Source organism: Populus trichocarpa, chromosome 1 (genome assembly GCF_000002775.5).
Source record: "Populus trichocarpa isolate Nisqually-1 chromosome 1, P.trichocarpa_v4.1, whole genome shotgun sequence".
In the NCBI taxonomy this organism is placed as follows: Eukaryota; Viridiplantae; Streptophyta; class Magnoliopsida; order Malpighiales; family Salicaceae; genus Populus; species Populus trichocarpa.
In genome coordinates, this window is record NC_037285.2 from 1,379,461 (window position 1) to 1,390,722 (window position 11,262).

The 11,262-nt window shown below is 35.6% G+C and overlaps 1 protein-coding gene across 5 annotated transcripts; it reads left to right on the forward strand.

The window, feature by feature from the left end:
* The first annotated feature begins 2,511 nt into the window (after window positions 1-2,511).
* Window positions 2,512-7,167, forward strand: LOC7487034 (serine/threonine-protein kinase Nek6). 5 transcript variants are annotated; one of them, XM_024600141.2, is made up of 14 exons: window positions 2,512-2,601; window positions 3,023-3,228; window positions 4,016-4,082; window positions 4,192-4,257; window positions 4,392-4,438; window positions 4,734-4,779; window positions 4,886-4,966; window positions 5,047-5,089; window positions 5,175-5,224; window positions 5,370-5,451; window positions 5,543-5,592; window positions 5,687-5,760; window positions 5,846-5,897; window positions 5,978-7,167. In XM_024600141.2, the coding sequence occupies exons 2-14, from the start codon at window positions 3,110-3,112 to the stop codon at window positions 6,899-6,901; spliced, it is 1,701 nt and encodes a 566-aa protein (XP_024455909.1). In that variant the 5' UTR covers window positions 2,512-2,601; window positions 3,023-3,109; the 3' UTR covers window positions 6,902-7,167. The 5 variants fall into 5 exon arrangements, with proteins under 5 accessions (XP_024455909.1, XP_024455912.1, XP_024455907.1 ...); XM_024600144.2 differs by having other exon boundaries at window positions 2,551-2,601; window positions 2,987-3,228; XM_024600147.2 differs by lacking the exon at window positions 2,512-2,601 and adding an exon at window positions 2,609-2,827 and having other exon boundaries at window positions 2,987-3,228.
* The last annotated feature ends 4,095 nt before the right edge of the window (window positions 7,168-11,262 follow it).

The window sequence follows — 11,262 nt, forward strand, 5'->3', positions numbered from 1 at the left end:
ATTATTTTTTGTGCAAAAAGATACATCATACTTTGTTGTACGCATCGCTCAAAATGCTCGGACGCTTTCCTCATACTTGTTTTTTTTTTTGGTATTTTTAGCTGAAATCATTTGACTCTAGTTTTAATTTTTTTAAAAGGGTATTTTAGTCGTTTAAAGGGTATTTTAGTTGATTTATTGTGTTTTTTAATTGTTTATTATTTTTTATAGTTGGTCAAATACCAAATTACCTTTCAGTTGACATTAGAATAACAAAAACATCCATTGTGTAAATTCGAAAGTGTTCCTTAAGGCTAATTTTAATTTTTTTGCTTTCAAGTATATTTTAAACATTTAAATCCAACTAAAATGAGAAAATATTTATTTGTCATGGGTCAATTTGGTAATGACAAACAGGTTTTATGGGTATTTGAGATCATGGTGCAGGGTGTTTTTCAAAATAGTTTTTCGCTTAAAATACATCAAAATAATTTTTTTTAGTTTTTATTTTTAACCTTAACATATCAAAACCACCATAAAATACTAAAAAAAATCAATTTAATACATTTTAAAGCCAAAAATACTTTTAAAAAATATTTAAAAGCAAAATTAGAAGCTATGCTAAATAATATTGTGGTTGTGGTTTAGTATTGCGGTTGCTGTTGTGATTGTAGTTTGAAAAAAGTTGTTTTATAAAAAAGTACTTTTAATTGAAGTTGATTTGGAAAAATATATGTTTGATTAAAACTGTGGTTGAAATTGAGGTTGAATAAAAAGTAATTTAATGTGTTTGGTTAAGAATGCTTTTGAAATTGAGGTAATAAAATAATTTAAAATATATATATTAATATTGATGGTTTTTAATTTAAATATTGTATATTTAACTATTGTTACTACATCATGAAATAAATAATACTTTATATAAAATATTTTTTATTATTCCATTCAACTATCTACAATTCCATCACATCTAAAATACATCCGACAGTTTTCTTGGTTTCTTAAACGCGCAACAACATAACTTGTAAAATATAATCATGAACAAAATTAGAATTACAATCAAATTTTGCAGATACTACGTCATCAAGCGAATAAAACACAATTAAAAAAATAAAAAAAAATATATTTTTTATTTTACTGCGTCGGACCTGGTTCAATACATTTTGCGCATTGGACTGGACCATGTCCGGCCGGAACAGTGGAGCTATGCTCCATTGTTCACTGCTCCACTGTTCAGTGAACAGTGTAGCATGCCTTCACTGTTCACTGAACATTGTAGCATGGTTAAACTTTTCATCCGTGCAAGAAAAAGCAACAATTAGCTGCTTTCCTTCTGCTTGCGTTTCACACGCAATTAACTATGGGACCCATGCATATTAAATAGTTTTTTTTCTTAATCAAACGTCTACCAACTACAATTTACTTTAAAACAACCGCAATCGCATAAACAAAAGCCACTAAGTTTTTTGAATGAATAAATAAAATCACCATTACATTGTTTTAACAAATAATATTTTTAAATGTATAGCTACAATGTTTTTCTAATATCTGAACTTCTCAAAACACTATAACCTTGAAAACTTTGAGTACAGATAAAAAAATCAATTTAATATATTTTAAAATTAAAAATATTTTTAAAAAATATTTAAAAGCAGCACTAGAACTAGAAGCTATGCTAAATACTCCACAAAAAAAGACTTCCATGTATATTAAAACAAGGTATAGTGATGCCAAATACCAAGAAATTATTATACAAAAGAAAAATATTCAGAGTCCAACTTTATAATTAGATTTGATCAGTTGCTTGGTGGGTATGGTCTGGCCATCCAGCTTTCACCTTCCTCATAATGATTAGCTATGGCCCTACCAAATGGACGAAGAAATTACAACCTTGAATTGATGTCTCGAGAATTTGTCAAAAAAAGAGATTTTTCTGTCCATAAAAGCCATTAAAAACTGTGTAAATAAGGCACCATCGGTGGAAAAGAAAATAGACAAGACATCAGGTACTGTCCCAAGTAAAAAAAAAAAAAAAACTGACTCTCTAATTATCGAGGTATATAGTAATTCAATTGAAATAGCAATTGTTTTTTTAGTATTTTTTATTTACAAATATATTAATATAATATTTTAATTTTTAAAATTTATTTTTAATTTCATCACATTAAAACCATCTAAAACTATAAAATATTAATTTGACACAAAAAAATTTAAAAATATTTTTTAAACATGAAAAAAAAAATATTTTTAGTATTAAATCTACCTTCAAATAAATTTTATCTCCGAATAATCTTGATTTTTTATAATTTTATAACATAAAACGTGAAGTTCCATGTGAAATGATTTTCTATCATCAAATATGTATTTGAAATTTAAAAAATAAAATTGATACAAAAATTTATTTTTTTTAAAATAATATATAAATAATATTTGGTTACTATCCTGAAAAAATAAAAACATGAAAATAATAATAAATATTTTTTTTACCTCCTATTTTATTTCGGTCATCATCACCCACCACATATGGCAGTAATGATATGTAGGGAATCCCAAAATGCAAGTAATGCTAAACTGCTAAGCTTTCCTATCTATTTCAAAACTGTGGTTGGCACACCTGTCACAGTAGGAAACTAAAACCTCTGCCTTTTTTTTTCTTCTTTCCTTTGCTTTTGCCTCAAATTTGCTCTTTCTTTTGAATTTAAAATTAGTATTCAAAATGCTCAGTTTGTTTCCTTAAGCTTGTAATATCTTTTCATCCCTTCACATTTCTCTTGAGTTTGGATGACAAGTCAAAGAATTCTGCTTCTTTAGCTATATTTTTTATGGGGTGATTCTTGAGTAGTTATATGTATGTGTAAATGAAGAATTTATCGCACTTTGTCTTCATGTTTGCTGCATGATTCCTGTTTGTGATCTCTGAACCACACAACTTTTTCTGTGACATTGTTCTCTGCAAACAGTTAACGTTTCTGTTGTGGTCTTGAATTCAATTTAATGGTTTTTGTAGCCATATAATAACAATGGCTTGCTTGACATGAACCAGTCAATGAGGAGCACCCTTGGAGAGGCTAGAGGATAAGTGGATATATAGCTGAAAGGTCTGTTACTTCTCTGAGCTTTGAAGTTAGTCATGGAGACTAAGAACAAAGAAATGGTATCTAAGATGGACGATTATGAAGTTATAGAGCAAATTGGAAGAGGAACTTTTGGTGCTGCATTTCTTGTTCTTCATAAATTTGAGAATAAGAGGTAAACAAAAATCTCTCCCAACTCTTCTTCTCTTCCCAATTTCTTCAGGTTTTTGTATAGGATGTGTTTGCACTTCAGCTTAGATATCATGTCTACTTGTACTTAGGAAGGGGTCAGTAGAAGAACTCTCCCTCGCAAGTTAGGGGAAGGGGTAGGACTCATTTTGAGTCCTGTCTTGCTACACTAAGAACCAGCAAGGAGAGAGAGAGAGAGAGAGAGAGAGAGAGAGGAGGAGGAGGAGGTAGTTGGGAAGGATAAAGGACTAGAATTGATATTTTTGACCTAATATTATGCAAGCTTTTCTCTCTAAACTAGAGAGCTGAATGTTACTGAGGATTCTTTAGGAGGGTTAATAAATGCCAAATAAAGTTCTTAGCACTGTCCTTTGAGTGATAATTGAAAGGATCGGTTTCTTGTTTATGAAGTGTGATTAGGCCCACATATGCCATTTATTTCCTCCTGCTGTTATTATTACAGAATCAATATGCTTTTGCCATATACAGCTGTTTTCAGAAACCTGACATGACGTTGATCCAGCTTAGCCAAGTTATTTTGGAAGATTTAGGCAGTGTGTGGTTAATATTCTGGAACAAAAACACGGGGATAGTTGGGACAGAAAAGACATATCTTCTTCGTATATTCCGTCACTTTATTTTTATATCTTCCTCCTTGTTGCTTCAACCAAATACGTTTTTTTTTTTTTTGGTTGTAAAACACAAACCAAACTGTCAGAAAATTAATTTTGGTTTCAGTACATTTTTAAACGAAATCTATCTGTATTCTTTAGGTATGTATTGAAGAAGATTCGTTTGGCTAAACAAACAGAAAAGTTCAAGCAAACTGCTTATCAAGAGGTAATTAGCCTCCAGAAAACTGTTTAATTCATCAATTACTTAACTCTGCTATGATGTTCATGTATTGCATTGAGGAGTATAACTTAGCTACTATTGGTATATGCTGCAGATGAATTTGATATCAAAGCTTAATAACCCATACATTGTGCAGTACAAAGATTCATGGGTGGAGAAGGTAGCTTTTAGCAATCTGTTCTTGTTTGCTCATGTGGTTTGACTCACAATTGAGGAAAAAAAGAAAATTTATTGAGAAAATCATCTATCCCAATAACAAAAATAGTATCTTCACTCTCTGCATATATGTTTCAGGAATCCTATGTATGCATTGTAACAAGTTATTGTGAGGGAGGAGACATGTAAGTTAATTCAGTATAAAATTTTAAGTTCAATCTTGAATTGGCATGCAGGATACCAACTATTTCTAAGTGCAGTTGAGACTGTGTGGATGCTCGGATCCCCACCATCCATGCACTGCACGCACGGTTGGCTCCCATGGCACGTGCACTGCATTGAAGGTGGGGATCTGCACGGTCAGGACTGCGCAAAGTATTCCCCTTGCCAATAACATCTCACCATTGCAGCTGGCTTAATTTTTCAAGGCAACCATGTTGATATTTTATCCATTTGTTTATCTGATATTTGATTTTACAGGGCTCAAATGATTAAGAAAGCTAGAGGGACATATCTTCCTGAAGAGGTAATGGACATATGAAATTTCTGCAATAAACTAAAGTCCTTTAAGACAATTTTGTTTCTCATGTTAGTTTTGCATCTATTGCAATTATTTTCCTACTCTACTCCAGATGCTCTGCAGATGGCTGACGCAGCTGTTGCTTGCTTTGGACTATCTCCATTCCAATCGTGTCTTGCACAGAGATTTGAAAGTATGCATCAGTAGCAATTCTCATTTGAAAAAAATTTGTTCGTGATATCATTCTGATATGAATATACTCTCTAATGCCAGTGCTCCAACATATTCCTCGCGAAAGATGGCAACATCCAGCTAGGTGAGGATGCAAATACACAGAACTCTTTTACATTTTATTTGCTTCGATTGTACAGAAACTGTATTATCTCACAGTACATGTCCAGGTGACTTTGGACTTGCAAAATTGTTGAACAAGGAGGATCTTGCATCCACGGTAATGATTCAATTGTCGATTCGGTCTGATTGTGATGTGTTCCTATATATTGTTAATTCTGGCATTGGTGACACAACAAGGACGATCATTTGTTTAACTGAATTTTCCTGGAAAACGCTACTAATGCTGCTTGTTTTTTCTGTAGATTGTAGGCACTCCGAACTATATGTGTCCAGAACTTCTTGCAGACATACCTTATGGCTACAAATCGGACATTTGGTCTCTAGGTAACGAAAACCCTGTTATATGTTTATGCATTAATTTTCCAGCCTGCTAGCATGGAATCTCTTTAAATCACATTTTGCTATAATTTTACAGGTTGCTGCATGTTTGAGATTGCTGCACATCAACCTGCATTTAGAGCTTCTGTACGTGTCACACGTCGGCATTGTTCAGACAAAAATTGATCAAGTTTTTTCAGTCCTGATGAAGGTCAATAACTTTTACAATGTTTATGAACAGGATATGGCTGGACTGATTAACAAGATAAATCGCTCCTCCATTTCTCCACTCCCAACTGCCTATTCCTCCACATTGTACGTGATATTCTCTGCAACCTCCCAATGCATATGCACTATATAAGGAAAATACAACTGAATAGGTTGGCTTTTTTATCTCCAGAAAACAATTGATCAAAACCATGCTGCGGAAGAGCCCAGAGCATAGACCAACAGTGAGTCTGAGTTGCCCTTGCTCCTTCTCTTCTTTTGATCAGAAAATGATTTTTATTAATGTTTGCATTTCCACAACTAGGCTGCAGAGTTGTTGAGGCACCCCCATCTACAACCATATCTTGCTCAATGCCAAAATCTATCTCCTGTTTTTCTCCCTGTGACGTCCGAATACAGCTGCACGGATAAACCAAGAGGAACCCGATTACCTAACAAGTCTAGTGTTCACAAGAATGCCATAGCGTTGAAAGCAAGCCCATCAAAGGAGTGCAAATGTTTTAACCAGGAAAAAGTTGGTGCTTTTGCACAAAGAGTAGCAGCAAATGATTCGCCAAAAAGTGCAGAACAAACTGAAAAGGTCAACTCAGGAACCAGTTCAGCAAGTATTGCAAGGACTCACCATGATGAAGAGAAACAAGAAATTGCTTCTGAGAAGTCACAAATAGTTCAAGAGAAGCTCTGTGGAGTTGGCCAAGCTGGCATGGAATGTAAAAGTGCTAGTTCAGGGAATAGCAAAAGAATGGAAAAGCTGTCTGCGGATTCAACAGGCTATGTTGGTCTTGCTGGTTACAAAAAGGCATCAGCATTGGCAATGGATGACCAAACTAGACATGATCTTGAATTGGAACCCGAATTCTGCAAACCCCCAACAGTGACAGACATGAAATCAACACCAAGTAAATCGAAACCACCTCACGGAAACGGAGATAGACAAAAGGAATTGAATAGATCCCCTAGTGACATCTCATCAGTGAGTTCACTGACTTCTCTACATGGTGATGAAACAAAGATTAACTGGAATCCTCAGAGCCTGCAGAGAGCAGATGCTCTGGAATCACTACTAGAGATTTGTGCAACTTTGGTTAGACAGGAAAGGTACGAGGAGCTAGCAGGAGTACTAAGACCTTTCAGTGAAGAAGCTGTATCATCAAGAGAAACAGCAATTTGGTTGACAAAGAGCCTTATGAAACTTCACAAAAAAGGCAATGGAGCAGCTCAGCAATGAAATTTCTGATAACTCAACTAGCTAATTTGACTTGATCTGATATGGAGAGTGTATAAAATAGGCTGTCAAATTTCTGTGTTCTGGCTGCTGATAAGGCTCATTAAGGAGTTCTTCATGAACTACTCTGAGAAGCAGAAACCATAATCCATGCACATTGTGCTTGCATACCAAACTAGCTAGTTTATAACTTCCAACTTATCATGATTGGTTCTGGTCTCATGTAAGATAAGACCATTGAACTTAATTTCAATATTTGCTTGTTTCAAGTTTTGGTTATTACAAGACACGAAACATATATATGCTTAAATTTATTCCAAGCCCCGCCCCTTAAAAACCAAATAACCTCAAAATGTCAAAAATACATCCTACCATACCCAAGATGCATAGACTCGAGCATGTATTTATTTTTCACCTCTAATAGGCTCATGTATCTTGCCCAAGCTAGCCCACCACTCCCTTGGAAAATTTATCAGGATTTCATACAAGTTCCTTAGTATTTTATATTAATCTAATATATATTATTTTAAGTATAATAAAACTCAAAATATCACAATGATAAAATTACACTTTAGCCCATCCTTTCTACAAAATGACAAAACTCATGGACTATAAATATATCATGAATCCTTCAAACTCAAGGTTCACAATTTCTTCATTCTTAACACTTTCAGTATAAATATTTTCAGAGTCTATGTTTCTAAAATATCTATTTTCGGGTGTGACAGGATGCATGATCCTTAATAGCAATGTAAGTTTATTTTTAAAATAAAAATAATATTTCTCTGATATACATTTTCTAACTACAAATCTCTAGTGAGGGGTTCTGGGCACTTTCTAAGGAAAAGATTGATTTGGTCTTTTTAGTGCAATAACACCACTCTTCTTGAAGAGGATTAACTTGGTCTCTCTATAGCAATATCCCCACAATCTTCAAAGGGTAGGTATGAGATCTCCCAATTGCAATAACAGATTTTCCAAGTGATGTCTAAGCCCCTCTCACCAATTCGCCAAGGATTGATCTCAGATCTCCTATTTTCTAGTGCACTCTTGGACTGTCATATTCTCTAGGTGATGTCTAAAGGCTTCTCACCAATTCACCAGGAATTGATCTCAGATCCCATATTCTCCAGTGCAGTCTCGAACTAACACATTCTCTAGGTGATGATTAAAGGCATCTCACCAATATATCAAAGGTTAATCTCATATCCTTCATTTTCTCGTGCAGTCTCGGATTAGCACTGTAACATCCCACCTCACTAGCAATATATTGTCCACTTTGGGCCTCCTAGTCCACCCAAATCCAGGGCTTCCACCCAGGTCCCCCTCACGGGTTTGTTCTTGGCAGCCAAGCATGGCCCCAAAACGTGTTTTTCAGAGTAGCGCAGCACACTCACCCTGTGAGATACTGTCCCCTTTGGGCCTCCTAGTCCACCCATCACTGGGCTTCCACCCATGTCCCCCCTTAGGGTTTTAAACGCGTCTTTCTAGTCAAGGTGAGCATGCACTTATAAGGCCCTGGCTCTGGACGCTCGCTTCCAATGTGGGATCTCACAATCCCCCCACCTTAAGACGAGCCGTCCTCGGCTCTGATACCAAATGTAACATCCCACCTCACTATCAAGATATTGTCCGCTTTGGGCCTCCAAGTCCACCCAAATCCAGGGCTTCCACCCAGGTCCTCCTCACAGGTTTGTTTTTGGCAGCTAAGCATGGCCCCAAAACGCGTCTTTCAGAGTAGCGCAGCAGACTCACCCTGTGAGATACTGTTCCCTTTAGGCCTTCTAGTCCACCCATCACCGGGCTTCCACCCAGGTCCCCCCTCAGGGTTTTAAACGCGTCTTTCTAGTCAAGGTGAGCATGCACTTATAAGGCCCTGGCTCTAGACGCTCGCTTCCAATGTGGGATCTCACAAGCACATTCTTCAGGTGATGTCAAATGGCCTCTCAACAATTCACTAGGGATTGATCTTGGATCTCCTGCCTCTTCAATATAGTCTCGGACTGATATCACTTTCCAGTAGGGGGCTTTCATGTCCTATGTCATCCTAGGGAGGTCATATACCTCTTACACTCCACTAACCACTCTTTAGTGGAGGGCTCTAATGCCTCATATCATCCTAGAAAGGTCACATACCTCCTACACTCCAATGTGACCATTCTCCAAAGGATGAACTTGGTCTCTCTAGTGCAATAACACGACCCTCTATGGACTCGTCCTCTCCTCCCCTTAGAAGTTTTTTTCTAAAGTATAGGCGTTGACATGAGCTCATCTCCTCAATCACTTAGAAACTTTTCTAAGTATAGGTGTCGACATGGATCCTTTCGCTATCCATTTAGAAAATCTTTCAAGTATAGGCTTACACTTCATGATTTCCCCTTTACATACTTAGATTTTTTTTTTCATTTATAGTGCATGCTCCTCCATATAGGCTCTTTGGTATATTACTCAGGGTTTCCACCTCTATTCTCATTTAAAGAAAGTACGATGAACTTGTCATGATAACCTGATATTTTTAAAGTCTTTGCGAATTAATACCACAAAGATTTGAGGAGTTATTGATGGATCCAAATTTATCAGGCCTAAAAAGCCCAAAAGACCTCAAAAAGGTCCAAAAACATCTCAATTAGCTCGAGCTACCATGCTTGAACCCAACTTTAACTAAGGTGCATATGTTAGGTGTATGCCCGAGCTCGGGCATGGAATCTTGAGCCCACCATTTGGACGTATGCCCAACATACTAGGCATGACATGCCTAGCCTTGCTGGGCGTGCACCCATCATCCCCATGAGCTCGGGCTACCACGTCCAAGCCCAAGCCCAACATGTTTGGGTCCAGGTAGAGTGTTTGGATCTATTTTTCACCTCTAATAGGCTCCGGCACCTTGCCCAAGCCCACCACTCCCTTAGATTTTTTTTAGGACCCCATACAGGTCTCTTAGTGTTTTATTAATCTAATACGTATTATTTTGAGTATAATACAACTTAAAATATCACAAAGATAAAATTACATTTTAACCCCTACTCACCATAAAATGACAAAACTCATGGGTTATAAATATACCATGAATCCTTTAAACTCAAGGTTCACAATCTCTTCATTCATAACACTTTCAACATTCATATTTTCAGAGTCTATTTTTCTAAAATATCATTGCACTTCCTCCCTCTACAAAGTTGTTGACTTAAGCACCAGAGAGTATATCCATTAAAGAGGATCTTTTATAGGTATAAATTATCAGCCATGTTGGTTTACATACCAGTTAATAGCTGCAAACTGTCTATTTTATCCATTTTTGTAGGTATCCATTTTATCATTGATCAATAAAATTTCCAATACATAGGACGTCAAGAAGTTCAAAGCAAACTGAAAAAAATGAAGTCCAAGCAAGGTATTGCTCTGGAGTAGGGGTAAGAAAAAAAACCAAAACATCGAGAAAACCGGAAAAAAAATAACCGAAAAAACCGAACCGTGAAAAAAAACTGATTAAAATTTTGAAAAAACCGAACCAAACCTAAACCGAAAAAAACCAGAAAAAAACCGAGCCAAACCGGTTTGAACTGGTTTTTGTCCTAAAAAACCGAGCCGAATCGAACCAAAACTGGCCAGTTTGAATCTGTTTCAGTTTTTTTTTTTAATTTTTAATTTAATTATTTTTTTTAATAAAAATCAAATCAAACCGAAAATAATTGTTATGCAGCACTTCCTAAACAACATGAAAGAAACAGCACCAACCGGAACCAGGTCAGTCCTTCTTTGGGGCCTGCAAAATCCAGGGCTAAAATGCCGTGTTGCAATTCCTGCCATGCCGCTTTTCCTTGTGGCATGAATCATTCCTCGTTGCTCCATCCGCAGGTAATCATTTTTTTTGTTGCAGCAAATTGTTAAGAAGGTTTTTTTTTTGTTGCTTTCATTGGACCATCGAGTTATTTCTTTATCACCAAAAGTTTTCTAGGGGTTTGTTACACGCTTTTCCAAAACTTATTGTAGAGTAATTAACCAGAATTTTGCATTGTAGTTGAAGTAAAAAGAATATCAATTAACGTGAGATCATCCACATCTAACTTAATTCTATTTAATTCAATAATTAAATTCTTGTCTATATATTAGTAACTACTATTACAAGATAAGCCTTACTCGACTTGACTAGGATATGATCAATTAAAACATGATTTTTTTTTTAAAATATAGATTATCAACTTAACTCAATTCATCTAATTTTTAATCTAAATCCCTGTTTATCTATGTGATAATGGTGTGTTTAAACTCTGTTTAACTTGAAAAAAAAAATATTTTTATGTTTTTTCAAGCTAAATACAATTTAAATCGCATGAACAATTGTAACCTAAATTTCGAACCGGGTC